The following is a 19,385-nucleotide window of genomic DNA, read 5'->3' as shown; positions in this document are numbered from 1 at the left end:
TGGGAGAGGGACCCTAGACCGATTTTCCCTAATTTATATTAAGAAACATTTTCAAGAAAATTTTTTTGGTTATTTTGAAATTTTTTGGTTAAAGAATAAAGGGTACTTTTGTAATTTTAATAATGATATATATATATATATATATATATATATATATATATATTTTCTCTTATGGCTGTTTTATAAATTCGGATTTAATATGAGCTATTTTTGTATTTGTTGATAGTGTGAGGAAATTTTCATAATTTTGCTAAATTTAAATCAGGAAAATTTTCAAATTCTTAATGCTCATATAATCTAGGGTAAATTACACTAACCTCTCAAAAAATTTTGAAAAATTTAGGCAAGTCCACAAATTGGGTACAATTACACTATATTTTAAAGAATAAATTCTTATAACACTTTATCCCTGACCATCAATCATGCTGTTAGTAATATACTTGAAAAATAATGTTGCCATCTATTTGAGATTGAAATGTAAATTTCACGTTTTATTTTATATGTGTCTATGCATCGCCCGAATGAGTTACACTTGTTTTATTGGTATTAAAAGATAAATCAGTACAATTATATGAAACTATCTTGAGAATGTCAGTATTGTGTATATATGTAGTCCAATAGTGGTATGGTGCAATTAGGTTGGCAAAACAATCGTGAGGTGTTGGTGGTCTATGCTGTCGAGTAGCGGTGGTGGTGATTTTTTCCTAGTGTTAAATCAATGAGTTTGTCCAAATCATGCTAGAAACTACTCTGTGATGATTCCAACCCACCCCAAACAAGATGGTGCAGTGATCGGCCAATAGTCCTAGACTACCAGAGGCCTAACTTACAAAACAAGTTGGACTCATATAATAATTGGGGCAAATTTTCTACTTTGAAGTATTGAGTCCATTTGAAAACATCCATTCAAAGCGGTGCATAAGTATATAAAATGAAAGCCTACATTCCTCTTGGATTGTTATATTACAAAAATAAAATACAAGACATATGACAAGGCTTTACAAATCTAGTATGAGCATACAAGACCGGCTTCTATTCAAACCTCTCTTCATAATTGAACTCTTCACCACCTACGTATATATAAGAGAGAGTGACCCATTACCCAATGAATAATAATACAATAAAGTGGTAAATGAATGAAAACTGACAAACTTTTGAACGTAGCATCAAATCATAATTTGGACATAACTTTAACTTGGCAAGACATTGCATAACTTGACTTGAAAACATTTACATAATGATGAGCATTCCAAGGATTAACAAGGTGTTGTTGGTATTAGAGCCCCAATAACTAGCCTCACCAGAAGTTGGCAAGTTACATACCCGCGCACGGTAACAACATGATTGGATATTTCCCCAATTTTGGGACATGATTGGTTATGTTGGGTCCCTTTGTGTTGCCAATTCTGTGAACAAACATTATATCGAGTTGTAATGTTATCGGGAAATCTGGCTTCCTCGCTCAAGCGAAGGAAGTCTGGCTCGAGCGAAGAAACCTTGGTGCTAGTAGTTTTCACTGTCTACAAAAATACTGAGAAGCGTTATTGTGCACTCAAGTGAACCTTTCACTAGCTCTAGTGAAGACACTTAATGCATTACATGCATATTAGTCTTGTCGCTCGAGTGCCAGTTCCTGAGCTCGAGCGACCATCGCGGCCCTGTTTGCTATAAAGCTGAATTTTAGTCAAATTTTACACTACAACAAAATTGAGTTTTTACGACTTTACATTAACAACATACAGTAAATGCAAGCTGTGGTTTCTCACTTTTACGATTTGCTTTATTTTGCATATCGTAAATAATTTCCCAACCACGACATGTCTATTGTGTAGATCGTGAATGCTAATAACGATGATTTTTTTACGACTTGGGAGATGCTGCTGCCACAAAGAACAACTTTGGCTCTTCCACTTCAGTTGCTAACAGTGGCTCATAGCAAATTACCCAACCTGAAAATCATATACAAGTTGATATTGATGCACTTGTATAGGCAAACAACCACAGCATCTCGGCCTCACAAATGCTCAACTGAACACCTCGCTTGTTGCTGTTGAAATGGGATTGAAACTGTGGGGTTTGACTTTTATTGCTCTTTGGCATTGAGTGTTTGATCTTCAACATATCAAGAGTCTCAACATATTTCTGCACTCTTCTCACTTTCAAGAAAGTGATGTCAAAATTGAAAATGTAGTATCTTAAATATCAATAATTTAGAACTTTTTGGACGGTTTTGAAGTTGAGGACAATTTTTTATGTTTAGAAACATAGTTCTTAGATGGTTTGGAATGTACATACAGTTTTTGGATGTTCAAAACTTATGAATAGTTTTTTTGATGTTCGAAATAATATTTTGGTGATTGATTGATACTTATATATATATATATATATATATATATATATATGTCTGTGAAATTTGTTTGTACTGTTATTTTTTATTGTACAGAATAGGTGAAATAGAACTTGCTGGATTTTTAAAAAAAATTATACATATTCTACGATGAGCAAAATAGGCCGTTGTGTTAAATATTTAATTACTAGCATTGAGTGTCATGGTTTGTCTCCTACATTAACAGTGTGCAAAAGTAGTCATAGAAAAATTAAACATAATGTATAAGATGTGATGTTAAAAGTTTTTATGACCAGTCATGACTTTCCATGACTGGTCATAATACGACTTTACCTTGCGCGTCGTAAAATCGTATCTACGACGAGTATTTGGTGCCGTAAAAGTCTTGTTTTGTTGTAGTGGTTCAGGTTCAAATGCAACCCAATTATCAATTTTTCATAACCATAGCTTATGAGTTGAAGGCATGATTTTGGGAGTTTTCATGGCAAATAAGTTGAATGTTACATGAAAATACAACCCCAATTCTCAATCTTAAAAGGCTTCTTGGTAATAGTAGTGGTGGTAGTGGTGGTAGTGGTGGTAGGGAATATGACAACGAAGGAGAGAGGAGGAGGGTGGCAAAAGGATTTGGGTAATTCTGGGAATGATGAGAAAGAAGAAGAGAAGGCGAGTTTGCATATTTATTAGGGGTGAAAAAAAAAATCATAAAACCGTTTGCACCGACCAAACCGGATTGAACCGACAGCATTTGGTCTGTCACGCCTCAAAAATAATCCCAACATGGATAATACATCAACCACATACATTAATTAAATACAACCATTCTCCATCCTTTACATCAAAAATCTCCAAGGTTTATACAAAGGTTCCACATGCCAATACACATTCAATAATAAGAAAACACTTGAATCTATAGCATGTGAAGCATGTAGTCTCAAATAATTAAAATGCCCTTAGGGGCTTACATCTTCCAAGGCAATAGCTCGGTTACACAAAATGGTCTCTCGGACCCATACACGTTTAGCCCTTGGCTTACAAAAACTTTACAACAAAAATAAAAGAGCCATTTACTCTTCACAAAACATATCCACGCCATCAACTCGGCGAGATCACAAAACTTTACAACAAAAATAAAGAGCCATTTACTTTTCACAAAACATATCCACGCCATCAACTCAACAAGATCACCATATCTTTACCTGCACCAAAATCCCTTAGGGGTAAGGATAAAGCCCAGTAGAGCATTCTCACAAAGTATATACAGTTATCCAAAATTTCTCAACAACATATGCAAATGTGATACCATGCCATGCCATTATAAAAGAACTTCATTTTTAATGCACAACTTGAAAATCACCATGTTTTCAATAATCTTTACAATCTTTTCAATTTCAAACTTCCAATTCTTTTAATCAACAGGGAGCAGTAAATATGACACTGGTAATCTCTAGGCTGGTGTTTGCCAGTAGACTATACAAGTACTACCAAATTGTCATTTTTACTGGTATTAACTGGAAGGCTCGACACCTATTCGCGCGGGTTTCTGGTCTTTCACCGTGGACACTCAGGCCAACTTATCAATTCATCTACACCTCCTAACTAAACTTACCAATGTATTTACCCCATACACATTTCCATTAACTTCATTACCAAACATATATTTATTTCTTTCTTGAAGTAAATCTTCCCAATCTAATTGCACAATGCATAGTATGTAATTCCATGCGAATGCAATGCAATGTTCTTCCATACCTCATAGCATTTCTCCAATTCAAGTAACTTGACCATAATATCGAATAAATACATTTCTCATTTCATTTCTTCAATGTTATTTCACAAAATAACTTATATGCCTTCAACTCATAGCAATTACCATTTCTCATCATGCACAATTTCTAACAAGTTAGCCTCTTCAAGACTACATGTTATGTTTTCCACATTAAATCTCAAAGACTTTACAATTCCCACAATCCTTAGTACATACCAATTCCCTACTCCTCAACTATACATGCTCATGTATTTAATAATAATTAAAATATAATTCCTCATTGTTCATACATCTAGAAGGTTTTCTATTTAACAAAACATGTGATAAATCTACACTCCCTCATTCATTGAACACAAGAAGGAGGGAAAATCCATAAGTTTTGCCCATATGTCCCAAAATCCCCAAATTTCTAGGGTTTCTCATCAAAACCCAACACATTCTCATTTTCTTTAGTGGAACCTATCAAAAACCATTGTTCTTAAATTTAATAGAATGAAAATCCTCTAGGATTTATAAAAGGGTTGAAATACAAACCCACTTTTAAAACTCTCTACATTTTTGAATCACCAAGTTGAAATCAACATAAGAACTAGAAGAAAACTCTTAAAATCATCATTGAAATAGAAAAACTTATATATATAACTCAAGAATGTCCCTACCTCAAGCTTGATGAAGAAATGGAGATGAAACCCTAGCTTTGATGGTGTTGAAAAGAGATCTCCACCGTACACTATGTGGTTCTAGAGATGTTCTCAATCTTTGATAAATGAGCCAATGGTGAATCTCAAACGAATTGAGGAAGATCAAGGGTTTTGATCTTGGTTTGAGATAGAAATGTAGAGAGAAGGGAGAGAGTTGTGTTTTTAGAGAGAGAGAGATACAACAAAATGAGATACAAACAGCCCAAATGAAGGGAAAAAATAGAGTTTTCGGAGTGTGCATGTCCCGCACATGCGGCACGTGCCCCCACACGTGCAGAGCTTTCTTCCCGCACGTGCGGCACTAATCCCTGCACGTGCATTTATTTCAGTATGTGACCCAATATTTCCCCTACATTTCGCATGTGCAGCTTGGCTTCCCGCACTTGCGGTCCTCTCCCACACGTGCAGCCTGTGGCCCCTGTACGTACGGCTAAGCCAAAACAGCAACATTTTTATCGGATGTTTAATTTACTCATATGCAGCAGACAAAAGCGTAGAAAATTTTCATTAATAAATTGAAAGCAGATAGTATATGCAGTAGACAGAAAAGCATACGAAATTTTCATTAATGAATTAAGTACAGATAGTAGTCATTTTACACATGAAAATTACCTTACATTTAACATCCAATCGAAGTAAAGAAATGAAACTCTACTAACAAAAACCTACAAAAACTATGCATCCAAGATGCCTAACAAAAATCAAAACATCACCCTAATCAATCTTCAGGGTCAAACTCCAGCGGCTCAACGTCCACCTGCTTGTATGGAATCGGTTGCGCCGTTGTCACATTAGTGGCAGTGAGGGCTTTGAGCCAGCCGTGTTTGAAGCCCCGATTCTTGAACTTGGGCACATCCTCCACGTAGTTCTCTAAGGCGGCGTCCTTTCCAGCTTGGAACGCGTTAGAAATCTCGGAGTCGGCTATTTCCTTTTCCTTCTTTGACTCTTCCAAATCAGCTTCCAGCTTGGCAATCACCTCCTTGGCCAACTTGAGCGCATCTTCACTCGTGTTTGCCCTCTCTTCGGCGGCCAGCCTTAGTTGTTCAGAATTCTTCGCCTTTTCGGCCTCGGAGCCGGCTCTCGCACGTTCCTCCGTCGTTTTCGCTGCCTCGGAATCGACTCTTTGAGAGGCTTCCACAGCCTTGCTCTTTTCATTTTCAATTTCGACTTTTAGCAAGCCGATTTGTTCAATGGCGTCATGTTGACGGTGGCCGATTTCGGTTATCCTGCCCACCGTCTGCAAAACAAGGAATTAAAGTTATAAAAATTTAAAAATATATATATATTTAGGCGGAAGACTGCAGATAAGGCTCAAGTAATGTACCAACAAGGCTAATTGAGCGGCTAATGCAATTGATAGTAAATCAGGCTCTGCCCGGAAAGTGGCTCTGTCGATCGGCAGGAAAATTGAGGAGGCCATGCTCAAGGCCACGGCCGAATCTTTCAAGGCCGACCCATCGGAAGCAATCAGCCCATTCCTTATCTTTGGTCGAACAGCGAACAGAACAACCAAGTCTGACTCCTCAATATGCGGCTGTTTATCGATTTGGTCCTCCTTAGAGATAGCTTCGCGCTCAGCGGGGCGCTTTTCCCCCCTTTGCTCGACCTCCTGATCCCCCTGTTCTACTTGTTCCGTCTTGGCCGTTTCAGTCTGAGACATTTCTTCCACAATAACAGGTAGAGAAGACTTAGTGACGGCAACTAGTGGAGTTTCAGATTAGATGGTCTCGGCTGTCCTTCGGGTGGCCATCCTTTCAGCATTTTTCCTTATGGCCAGCTGCGTGAGCGACTCACCAGCCATGTTCTCAGGATATGCACCGGGAAGGTCCCCTAAGTCTGTAAAAATGTCTTCATATGAGACGTCCCCTCGGCCTGAAGTGGATGGAGGGTTGGATGGATTGAGGCCGGCTTCCTCAAAGGCCAAGTTTAGAGCCTCATCTACTTTATCTTCTGACTGGTTCGACTCCTCGGCGACTTCTTCGGCTACTTGTTCCTCCACCTACTCCGAATCGTAGGCTTCCAAACCAATTTGCCTTAGGTTTTTGAAGTTGGGGAAGATAAGGGCCGTAAGCTGCTCTTTGCCCCTCGGAATTGAAATGTTGTCTATTTTCAAATATGTTAAGTAAGTCGGCTCGTATCTTAGAAGAATGTGGGCCGCCCTCCCTTGTTCTAAAGGTTTGGATGGCCAAAGAACTGGAGTGCGACTTTAATTTTCACAAGTACGGTGTCGTCGGTCGAAACCAGAACTTTCTTCAAATCGTTTCTTGCACAAATAAAATGATAAGTACATAGAAGGAAAGCAAGGCAAATATATAGCAAAAAAAAAACACATAACGAACTACACAGCCACCTGGTTCGCCTTTTCGTCTAGGCACGGGATCTAGGTGATCTTCACCCTCACCGAATTCCCAGTTGCCTCAGACAACGACCATTACATCATCAACATGCTTGCTATCTGGCAAGCATAGTCACCAAGTGATGGTCAGTGTCCTTGGCCATGAGAAAATAGCGCCCCCGCCGGCCAAAAGATTTGGCCACGGCATAACAATGTCGAATAGCAAGTATACCAAGACTGATTCTAAGGCGTCGGTCCAACTCTATAATTCCCATTATGATTCGAAAAAAATTTACATTAGGTTAGGAATGGATTAGACCCCAGTGGCGAAGGACGACCCTTAAAAATGGGTGAAGGGGGAAACGAACTCCGCCCTCTGCAATTGATAGGAGAGGAAAGATGATTGTACTTTCATCAGTCCTCTCCATATCAATGGTGTTGTTTGTCACGAGTGACAGATGGACATCGTCAGGGATAGAAAAATGGCATCGAAAACCAGAAATTTGATTCGCAGAAAGGAGGTCTTTCAAATGTTTTTTCATCCTAGACAGTCTAAGGAGAATACAAAACTAAAAACAAATAAGGAAATAGGATTCAAAATGAAGGAGAAGAGAACTTACAAGAAGCAGAGGAGACAATAAGAAACGGGAGGAAGTTGCAGAGGTCACGAAATGGAGGAGGTATACTGAAAGGCAGACCAGATGCTTTGAGTATTCAAAAAACATACATTCAAAGGGACAACATAGTTTCAAATCGCATTAAATGAAGGAAGCGTACGAAGGGTTGGGAAGATGTAATGATGCCTAAAAAGCGTGTGTGTTCTGACATATGCATTGAAATGAGGTCAATCGCCATTTTTTCTTTAACTTTTCAAGTTCGAAACCAAACACGCTGTTCGAAACCAAACATGCCAACTAACTAGTGTTAATAGGATGTTTGGGGGTAATTGTGGAAGCCGGATAATGTTGATGTACATGCAAGAAAGCCGAATACAGGTCTGAGGATAATCAGGATAAATATTGTATTCGGCTCCGTCCGAATAAATAAACGTGCAATGGATCAAGAGTGGGCCCGACCCTAGGACCCAAAAGAAAATATAAATAAAGGAACATAAGCCAAAGAAAGGAACGTGAGAACAGACCAAAGAAACTTAAGTTACAAGCAAACTAGAGACATATACTAACTTGTTTATCGGAGTGCTAATTCCGGCACCCCCGACCAGTGTTAATCCCTTTTTTTAGGTGGCCATCAGAGGATCAGGAACGTCTATCAGGATACCAGAGTATTTCCAAACCTACTTCCCCACAGATACAAATGAATAGGGTGTTAGTGGACAATGAGGCAGCAGTGAACCTGCTTCCAAAGTCCTCCATGAAAAAATTAGGAAAAAGAAACCCCAGATTAATCCTAACCCGGACAACCATTGTTGGTTTCACTGGGGATAAGCAGATGGCTCTGGGTATTCTACCCATTAACTTGAGTGTGGGAACCAGAGATTGCATGACAGCATTCTTTGTTATAGACAGTAATGCCAAGTATAATGCTTTGCTTGGTAAGGATTGGATCCACACCGACAAATATGTGTCTTCTTCTCTACATCAGAAAATAATGATAGCCCTAAGCAATGGAGAGGCAGAGGAGATCAACGCAAACCTTCAACCCTTTATCGCTTATGTTGATTTTACAGAGGCCAAGTTATACACTGAAGGAGTGGCACCACTCAGTGTACTGAGGAAGCTTGATGGAACAGCTGAAGTGACAGCTAATGAGGAAGTAGCACACCTGAAGCACTTAGTGCAGAAGAGTGCTAATGAAGAGTTCATTGCCAAAGATGACAATGATGCCTGGTTGTAGACAAGAAGATAAGAACCAAGAATCCAGACCCTTAGCCTTAGTCAAGCTTTCAGCATTGGACATAAAGTCAATAGTCCAGAAGGTTTAGGAACAAGAGAAGAAAGCAATGGTGGTTGGCTGTAATCAGGAACAACAAAAGGCCAGGCCTTTGTGCATTGGACATCGATACAAAAGTCCAGGAAATAAAGGAAGAAAAAGCCTTATAGACAGATTTTGTCTATGAAGAAGAAATCAAAGATGTTGAACCAGAGAAGGTGGGAGCAAAATAAAATGAAGAAGTTGCTTTGAAGAAAGAAGAAGTCAAAGGAGAAGCATTAGTAAGTGCTCGAGTACAAGACTCCTTGGAAGACGTCAACTTAGAGGGAGGTTCTGCACAGCAACCCACTTATATCAGTGCTTGGTTAAGTCCTATTAACAGGAACTAGTTATTAGTAGTCCTAAAGCAATATAAGGATTGTTTTGTGTGGTCTTATAATGGACTGCCTGGATTGGATAGGTCATTAGTGGAACATAGGCTCCCTATAACTTCAAGCCACACAAGCAAAAACCAAGACGGATGAGCCCTGAAGTGGTTCAGAAAGTGAAGGAAGAGATTCTCAGGCTCCTTGAAGCAGGCTTCATTAGAACAACCAAGTATGTCGAATGGTTGTCTAACATTGTGCATGTGGTTAAAAAGAATGGTAAGACGAGGGTATGCATCGATTTTAGAAATCTGAATTTGGAAACTCTAAAAGATAAATACCCCATGCCTATAGTTGATCTATTGGTGGACAGTTCAGCAAGGCACAAGATTTTTTCTATGATGAATGGGCATTCTGGTTACAACCAGATCTATATTGCAAAAGAGGATGTCCACAAGATAGTATTCAGGTGTCCTGGGAATATTGGCACCTTTGAATGGATGAAAATGCCATTTAGTCTAAAGAATGCTGGGGCAACATATTAGAGGACAATGAATACTATCTTTCATGATCTTATTGGAGGATACGTAGAATGTTACATTGATGATATTGTTGTAAAGTCTCAGTCTATGGGGGAACACTTGGTTCACTTCGTAGCAACTTTCGAAAGAATGAGAAAGTTCAAGTTGAAGCTTAATCCTCTCAAATGTGCTTTTGGTGTATCAGTTAGAAACCTCTTGGGATATGTAGTGCACAAGAAGGAATACAGATTGATTAGAACAAAGCCAAAGCCATCATTGAAGCCAAACCTCTATCAAGTATGAAAGAATTACAAAAGCTCCTTGACTAGGTTAATTTCCTTCGAATATTTATTTCTAACACTGCAGGAAAAACTAAAGTATTTTCTTCTTTGTTAAAGTTGAAAAATGAAGAAGAGTTTGTGTTGACAATAGAGCATCAAGCTGCTTTAGCCTACTTGGCCTACCCTCCAATGTTGATGCCACCAAGGAGAGACAAGCCCTTGAAGTTATACATTGCTGCAACAGAAGATTCATTGGGAGTTTTCCTAGCTCAGGACAATGAAGAAGGCAAGGAGCAAGCAGTTTATTACCTTAGTACATTTTTAAATTCTTGTGAATGTAAATACTCAGCTGTAGAAAAGTTGTGTCTTGCATTGTACTTTGCAACAATGAAATTAAGATATTATCTTTTGCCTACTGTTGTCTTGGTAATTGCAACCACGGACTTGGTTAAGTACATGTTATCTAGACCTATGTTGAAAGAAAGAATTGGCAAATGGATATTAGCTCTATCAGAGTTTTATCTAGAATATGTCCCTCAAAAAGCAGTAAAATGACAAGTTTTGGTTAACTTCTTGATAGATCATCTATGTCGAATAGAAAGCCAATGTTGAGCCATGGCAAATGTGGTTCGATGGATCAAAACCCAGTGGTTTGGTTGGAATTGGTGTTATTAAAATCACCATAAGGGGTAGAAACCACACATGGTTTCAGAGTGGATGAAACTACTTGTTCTAATAAACAAGTTGAATATGAAGCTTTAATAATGGGACTTGAGATACTTATTGGATTACAAGCTCATGCAGTTAATAAATTTGGAGATTCCCAATTGGTAATCAATCAAGTAAAAGAAATCTTCAAATGCCAAAGTGTAAGCATATTACCATATTATGTTGCTGCACTGCATTTGCTTTCTTAGTTTCAGATAGCCAATGTGACTTATATCCCAAGATTCATGAACCATAAGGCCAGTGATGTAGCTCAGAAGGCCTCGAATTTCAGAAGAAAAGGGAATACCCAAGGGGACATAAGTCAAGCAACATATCAAAAGTTAATACCACATTTGGCTAAAAGGGGTATTCTGGTAGAAGTTAACCAGAATAACTTAGAAAAGCATGATTACAGACATCCAATCATTCAATATTTAACTGGCCCATCTTCGAAGGCCAATAGGAAAATTAAATTACAGTCGATGCAATATATAGTGTATAACAATGCTTTTTACAAAAGAGGAGTAGATGGGTTGCTGTTAGAATGTTTAGGGCCAAAGGACGCATTGACTGCTATGGTTGAGGTGCATGAAGGCATTTGTGGTGCCCATCAGCCTGGTGTGAAGATGAGATGGTTACTTCGAAGGCACTCCTACTATTGGCCAGCTATCCTAAAGGATTACATAGAGTATGCAAAAGGATGTCAAGCATGCCAAAAGCATGGCATGATAAGACATGTGCCAGTAATTGATTTGCATGCAGTTGTGAAGCCTTGGCCATTCAGAGGATGGGCAATGGATGTGATAAGAAAAATACATCCTCCCTCTTCGAAGCAACATTGTTTCATTCTAGTGGCTACAGATTACTTCACTAAATGGGTAGAAACTAAGCCTTATAAGGCAGTAGATCAGATTGAAGTTATTGGATTTATTAAGGAATTGATCCATAGATTTGGCATAACATAGACCATAACTGTAGACAATGGGACTGTATTTTATGGAAAGATGGTAAAATCTTTTGATGTAGAGTTTGGAATTAGCCTTGTTAATTCTATCCCTTATTATGCACAAGCAAATGGTCAGGCTGAGTCATCTAACAAATCCTTAAAAAAAGGAATACAAAGAGTTGTGGAAGACAATCCTAGGGATTGGCATAACTTGTTGTTAGATGTGTTATGGGCCTATAAAATTTCACCAAGGTCAAGTATAGGGATCCCTTCTTATACCTTAGTATATGGACATGATGTAAAGTTGCCTGTGGAAATTAATATAAAATCCTTGAGGGTAAGATGCTAGGACCAGTTAACTTCTAAGCAGTACCATCAAAGCACGTTCTTGGAATTAGAAAATGTGGATGAAACTAGAATCTCAGCATTAAATAGTATTCTTTTCCAAAAGAAGAAGGCAACCAAAAACTATAATAAGAAAGTCAGGCACATTAGCTTTGATGAAGGTGATTTAGTATGGAAAACAATACTTCCAATAGGAATTAAAAGCCATAAGTTTGGCAAATGGTTACCTAATTGGGAAGGACCATACCAAATTCATAGAGTCTTGCTTGGGGGAGCATACCATTTGAGAAATCTGAATGGATATGTGCATCCCAAGAAAATCAATGGCAGGTATTTGAAGTCTTACTATCCAACTGTGTGGAAAACACAATAAGTATGACAAATGCAGCAGTAAAAATAAATAAAAGGGCATGAAGCACTCAGATAACAAATAAAGATTTCATTTCATAAAGAATTGAGTACACGCAGCCACAAATTGGACCAAAAATCAATACAATGTTTTCAGTTGTTCCCTTAGAATTGATTCTCTACCCCTAAGGGACGGGAACAACTGGATGGTTGTAACCATGTCTTGTCTTTTGTTAGCTAGCCTCTGGTTAGTAATTTGCAACTTCTTGGCATTTTGATCTAAGTCTAGGTTGACTATTGCTAGCTCTTCTTCCAGTTGAGCTTTTTTCTCCAATAGTTGGGATCGAAACTAGGAGGCATAGGAGTGTTGTCCCTTCAATTCAAACACTTCAGCATGGATATGGGATACAAACTCCTTATCCTTCAACAATTTTTCTTCTGTAGCCTTAGCCATTTGGCAGATATTGATGTAAAAGTCTATGGTGTCTACTGCCTGAGATAGGTGGCTTGAAAAGGCCAGATTGGATTACGCAAAGGCCTGGCAATATTTAAGGAAACCATTCTTGATGATAGGCCTCTGTAAAGCTTCAAATGGAATCCTCGAAAATGTTTGTAGTAAATCTATGCAAGTGCTCAAGTCCACTCGAGGAAATGAAGCTTTAGTAGTGGTGGAGGAGCTCTTAAATAATCTCTAGCAAAGAATCAGCAAGGATTAATGGCTCAGCCTCACTGCTTGGTACCCGAGCTAGTGAAGAGATGCCAAACAAACTGGCCAGCTGAGTGTAGCTTGACTTTTTCGCGCCCCCTTTCGGAAGTTTGAATATAAGTCCTATAGTATTAGACTCCCACAGTTCTGAATCTGATTCCACAAGTGCAATGTGAAATAGATAATCACTAAAGAGTCCAAATCCAACAAATCTTTTGGAAAATCGATTTTGAATCAAATTGCCAAAAATGGACTGCTTTACTAGATATAGAGTCGCTACCTAAATATTTTTGAAAAAATTAGGAAACCCATGACTCGTGCCAAAGGCCACGTGTCCGTCATGGCCAACACATGGCCGGCAACTACCATTCATGGCTGGTAGTCTCTCACTCTGACCTACTATCCTTTTTTATGTTGAATAGTGCTGGAAGCATGTGTTTTGTTCTGCTTTTAGCCTGTTTTAGAGTCTTGTTTTGAGTCCTTTTGGGCTTTAGCAAGTTTGTTGAGTTCTATTCGTTTTGCTTTGCTTATCGAGTTGTATTTGTGTTGTTTCTGCTTATCAAGTTGTCGTTGTTTTGTTTATTGAGTTGTTGTCATTTTGTTTATTGAGTTCTATATTGTTTTCAGTTGTTGGTCGGTTCATTACCCAATTAAGAATGTTGTGTCAATGCGAATGTTCAGTTTTCATTATCAAATTCAATCTCATTTCCATGCTAAGTGGTGCTTATGATGCAAAACATAACACTTTTTCAAAGAAAAAAATCGGTTTTCATTTTGATCATGGTTATTTTTACAAAAGGGCAGTACAAGTTTCTAAAGCAAATAAAACCTTTATGAAGTTATACAATGTGCTAAAACTATAAAGAAAAGGAAACTAAGAAAAAACACAAAAAATCAGCGCTGGTCACCTCAGGCTCGAGAAGCCCTTTTCGTTATCTTTCTAGGAGGAGAGGACTATGGCGCACTGTCTCCATCGACACCATTGTCTGACTGTCCCTCTGAACCAAAGTCTGAACCAAAGCCATCTCCGCTATCCACCTCGGAGGTCGCCTCGACATCGCCCTCGCTCTCGGAACCCGAGCCGGCTCATTATCTCCAATTTCAGATGAGTCTGAATGCCGACTCGCTACCTCCTCAAAGTCGCTCGTCTCAGCATCATCATCACTCGAAATGGGCTCTGAAGGGCAGCTCCTATCTCGAGTGCCTCTAGCTCTGCCTCAGCCGCGTGCTGGAGCCCGCTTCTCTCTCCTCCCTACTGTTGGAGAAGGTACTACTGGTCAGGCGCCGCAACTACCGCTGGCGCCATCGGTATGGGTGGGATCTAAAAAAATAGTTATCACATCAGTTATAGCATGTGTATCAGATGCAAGCAGAATGTGCAGAGTAAGTGTATGCATAAATCATATACAGTGTATCAATGCAATGTGTGAATACAGTGTGTGATTGTAGTGTGTGGATACAGTATGCAAGCCCAATGGGTCAGATGCAGTCTATCAAATCAATGTATCAGTGTAGTTTAGGAAGTTTTCAGTTGAAATGTCAATGTCAGTGGAAATTTGATGTCTATGATGTAAAGATGAAGAAATTACCTAAACACCGTAAAGGCTAAGCAGCGCCTCTCTCCTCTGTACCATCCCCACCAGCTAGGCTATCAGCTCGAGGGCGCCTCCTGTATACTCGATGGAAGCCTGCAAATGTATTTGAATGGTTAGTATCTGCAAATGAATATATCTGAAATGAAATATGGAGTGTAAATATAGAGTGTGGTTCATACCGGAGTCAGGCCTCGTACCCCGACAAGCTCATGACCAGCTGATGCGGGCTCGATTAAGATCTGGTAGGCATCCCCGGTGTGTCACCAGCAAGTCAGCATGGTGGGAAGCTCTGGCCAATCAACCTCTGTCCTGCTCAGGAAGCCCTTTTGCTACGAGCCCTGCTCGCCCGGGTCACTCTGTGTCTTGCTTTGGCAGCAAGAGCTCTCGCCTCCTCAACTCCACGAACACCGGTCAGGGGCGGCATCAGGTGTGTTATGATGAAAGCTGCATAGTCACCCTTCGCTTGGAAGAAGTTGACATCAAGGCCCATCATGAACTGGATGAACTCCTCAACAAATAGACTCTCTGTGGACCGTATGGACTCTAGTGGAGCCATCGGGACGATCGGGTCCAGTAGGCCCATAATCTGGCACACGAAGTGCTCACCCAAGAATCAAGCCCAGCAAACCGGACCCTCAAGCAGAATGCGATAGCAAGAGACGGCCCAGGCGTCGGCAAACTAGTCCTGGACCCCCTGGCATCAAGGCCCATGGCAGCCATGTGATCTGCAAACAGGAGTTGTATAGATTATTAGTTGCTGTCAATTGCTAAATGTGTCAAGCAAAACAGTTTCAAAGAAAAACTGACTGTGCTTTCGGATTACCTCATGGGCAGCTACTGTGTCGAAGTACTGCTTGAAGAATGTGAAAGGCTCATGGGTCCTACGGCAAAGCTGACCGTCGTATATCCATGAATATGGGACTGTCAACGGAAGCTCCTTTACAGGCTCCATGGCGAGAGTCGGAAAGTATGCGTATACCCATAGCTACAGGAAAAATGCAGTGGTATGTGATCAACACAATATCGAGCCGATACAGAAAGTGCAAAATAGAAAGCATAGTGTATGAACAGTGTTTGAGCAGATACAAAAATGTGAAGCAGAAAGCATGTGGTGAAATAGATGTAAGGCAGAAACTGTAAAAAAAATGTAAAGTACAAAGAGGGAACTAAGATGTGTACCTCCCAGGCTCGCCAGTAGCCTCCAATCGAGTCTCTCCGCAAACGGGAGGTAGTGCTCATATATCCATACAGTGTGGTGAGGCCAGCTCTACCCCAGTCGTAGAAACGAACCCGGGGAAGGGTCACCAGGGCACTCAACAAATACAGGCCAATGGTATTCCACCTGTTCGAAAATAAGGTGGTACCGAAAAAAAACATCAGGAAGCCCCTGGCGTACTGCTTGATCTCCTCTATTGTCTCAGGCTCAGTCCCTCTAAATCGCTCTGCGAACCAAGTGCATCTGACCATCTCCGTTCGGTGGTATGCCCCCAGCAGCTTGAACCAGGCTACCTCTCACTCCTCCACAACTGTATCAATAGGGATCGGATCGCCCCCTACATCTAAGCCAGTGATCATGGCAAAGTCGTAAGGAGTCATCATTATCTCTCCCGTGGTGGAAAAGTGGAAGGAGTTGGTGGTATCCCACCACTTCTCCATCAGTGCTCCTAGGAGGGGACGGCTAGCGGTGACCCTGGTCAAGCTAGAGCAGAAGAGGCCGAAGCCCGCCTCATCAATTATGTCACAAACTCCAGCTGGGAGCTCATCATACCAGTCTCAAGCAGTTGTAGCACCATAGCCTCTAAAGGCGCGAGACTCGCACTGTGGCAGAAGACAAATGCATCAGATAAGGGTAGTACATGAAATACATAACATATAGGGCAGTGCATGAAATGAAATCAAATGCAATCAAGTGAATCTAATACAAGGCAGTGCAGGAAATGCAAGTAACTAAAGGCAGAAATACATGAAGTAGAAATACATGAAAAATAGGGTATTTACCTCAACAGTAATGGCCGACAAGTGAGAATCTAGCTCCCTTAGCAAAAGGTCCTCCGATACACCGCGGGCAAACTTGGTGAAGCGTCTGATGCCTCTGGAAGTGGGCAATATATGTGTTTGTGGGTGTTATCTCATTGAATCGAAAGGTCGTACCCTCAGTGGTAGCGGCTCGACCTTGGGCTCAAACTCTACCTATAAGTCAACCTCAAGGTCAGCTATCGGCTCCTCTACCTCCAAACATAGGTGGAACTACTAAGGGAACCTCCAGAGGAGCCCCGTCATGAGGAATCTCGTCCGCCATTTGAAAATAGATGTGAGATGGGGTGAAAAGTGAAGAAAAATGAAGAAAAAGGGTAAACTTGAAAAAACTCAAACCCTAGGAGAGAGAAAATGAAGGAAAGAGTCAAAGTGGGGAAAAGTGCGCAAAACTCGAGAGAAACTCGAGGGGAATAAGCCTAGAATGGTGGAAATAAGGAAAGAAGCGCCGAAATCAAATTTCAATCGGTTCAAAGTGAAGGAAATAATGAGATTTTAACGAATCAACTTCGCGTGGGGTGTTGAAAAACTCGTAGAAAGCGCAAATCTAGAGAGAATGAGTGTCTATAGAGAGAGAGAGATGATTTTTGGGCATGAGGAAGTAAGGAAATGAAGTGTGGAGGTGAATACTTAATGACCCAAGGCTAATTGACCAAAAAACCCTTGCACTGCTATCGATGGCAAGCAAGGATCATTGTTGGTCAGCATCTGGCCGGCGGCCTTCCCTTGTGGCCAGCAGCCTCCTTTGGGTTCTTGATGATGTTTTGTATCCTTGGTTCCCAAGAATTGAAGGGATTGTTCACTGTTTGGTTCAGAATGCCTCTATGGAAGCTTAAAACTATGTTTTCGATGCGCGATGTTCGTCACTTGTAAGCATGAATGAAGTGTATCCTTTAGATACATTGTAATTATTTTGAGAGATGAATCGGAAGTTGCCTTTGAGTTTGTTTTCGTCAAATCATGCTTTGATATCTTGCATAGAACATGCGTTTCTTATTCGTTGCATGGCACGTGCATTTCATTTTGTGGCATAGAATATGCATTTCACATATGTTGTTGTAAGATATGCATCTCACGAGAATTGCTTGCGTGTCTTGCATTCGTTCTTGAATCATGCATGGAATGTGCATCCGCTTTTAAATCACGCATAGAATATGCTCCTGTTATCAATCATGCATAGAATATGCTTCTTGATAGTTTTTTTTCTCGCATTGAACATGCCATTAACATTCTATCTCAGTTGTTTGTCTTGCATAGAACATGCATTCCTACATAATTACACATGTTAGGTTTCTTTCTTGGAAATGCACGATATTGTATGTATGGTTCATTCAAAGGAGTTCCAAGTACAATCGTCCGTGCCCTTCAGATCGTATCCTTTTACTCTTCCTCCTCTCGCATGAGACACATCAGGACTCCTTCGGTTAAAAACATTCGAGTGCATCCCGGTGTTCACACCATCCCCTCGGTTAAAAACATTCGGGTGCATCTTGGTGTTCACACCACCCCCTTTCGGTTAAAGACATTTGGGTGCGTCCCAGTGTTCACACACCCCTCTTTCGATTAAAAAACATTCGGGTGCGTCACGGTGTTTACACCACCCCCTTTCGATTAAAAAACATTTGGGTGCATCCCGGTGTTCACACCACCCCCTTTTGATTAAAAACATTCGGGTGCGTCCCGGTGTTCACACCACCCCTTTAGTTAAAAACAGTCGGGTGCGTCCCGATGTTCACACCACCTCCTTCAATTAAAAATATTCGGGTACATCCCGGTGTTCACACCACCCATTCGGTTAAAAGCATTTGGGTGCGCCCGGTGTTCACACCATCTTTTTTCTCCTTCCGCATGTGATGCGTTAGAACCTCGGTTGAGACCTTGGGTGTGCCCGACGATTACGTCGCCCTTCGTCTATCCTGCGCGTCGCGTAGTTGAGCTTTATTTTCTTACATCCTTTCTGCATGAATTGTAGTTTGGACTTGTGTTTGTTTACTTGCTTCTTTTCATGATCAGAATTGTTGTGCCTTGTTTCAGTTTGTTTAAGTGTGGCATTTCTTTGCATAGCATTTGCATTTAAATGTTTCATTGCATAGCATCATTGCATGATCATAAGTTATGTTCCTGCATCATGTATATCATTTGCATGTTGCCCCAGAACTACGCTGGTTTGATTCCTTGCAAAGGGACACGTAAGCAACCTACGGGCGCAACCATTTATTTCTGTTTTGATTGTTTGTCCAAGTCTTACGACCTTGTCAAAATAGGTCATCTCTAGGCTTTGACATTCACTCACATCATTTCATGACTCCAAGTTTTGTCAAAGAGGGTTAACTGTAGACACTCCATTTTTTACGGCCCTTTAAGACTTAGATGTTCTTGCAGGTACACTTGATGACGAGTCTGTTTGCTCGTCTAGTGCTCGAAGTCCCCAGTGGAATGTCACAGCTTTGAGCCTTTCAACCCTTCATCCTACACCCGATGACGAGTCTATAGAC

General features: G+C 40.4%; 1 protein-coding gene across 1 annotated transcript; it reads left to right on the top strand.

The window, feature by feature from the left end:
- The first annotated feature begins 8,465 nt into the window (after positions 1-8,465).
- On the top strand, positions 8,466-9,005 carry LOC145795846 (uncharacterized). The gene has a single exon (XM_082880773.1). The coding sequence runs from the start codon at positions 8,466-8,468 to the stop codon at positions 9,003-9,005; it is 540 nt and encodes a 179-aa protein (XP_082736899.1).
- Positions 9,006-19,385: the final 10,380 nt, after the last annotated feature.

This window comes from Camellia sinensis, chromosome 7 (assembly GCF_055761805.1).
Source record: "Camellia sinensis isolate YWXY chromosome 7, ASM5576180v1, whole genome shotgun sequence".
Classification (NCBI taxonomy): Eukaryota; Viridiplantae; Streptophyta; class Magnoliopsida; order Ericales; family Theaceae; genus Camellia; species Camellia sinensis.
Note: the sequence above shows the minus strand (reverse complement) of the source record. Positions and strands in the feature narration are given on the sequence as shown.

Coding starts and splice junctions, on each gene's coding strand:
- LOC145795846 (XM_082880773.1), top strand. CDS start 8,466: ATGAATAGGGTGTTAGTGGACAATGAGGCAGCAGTGAACCTGCTTCCA.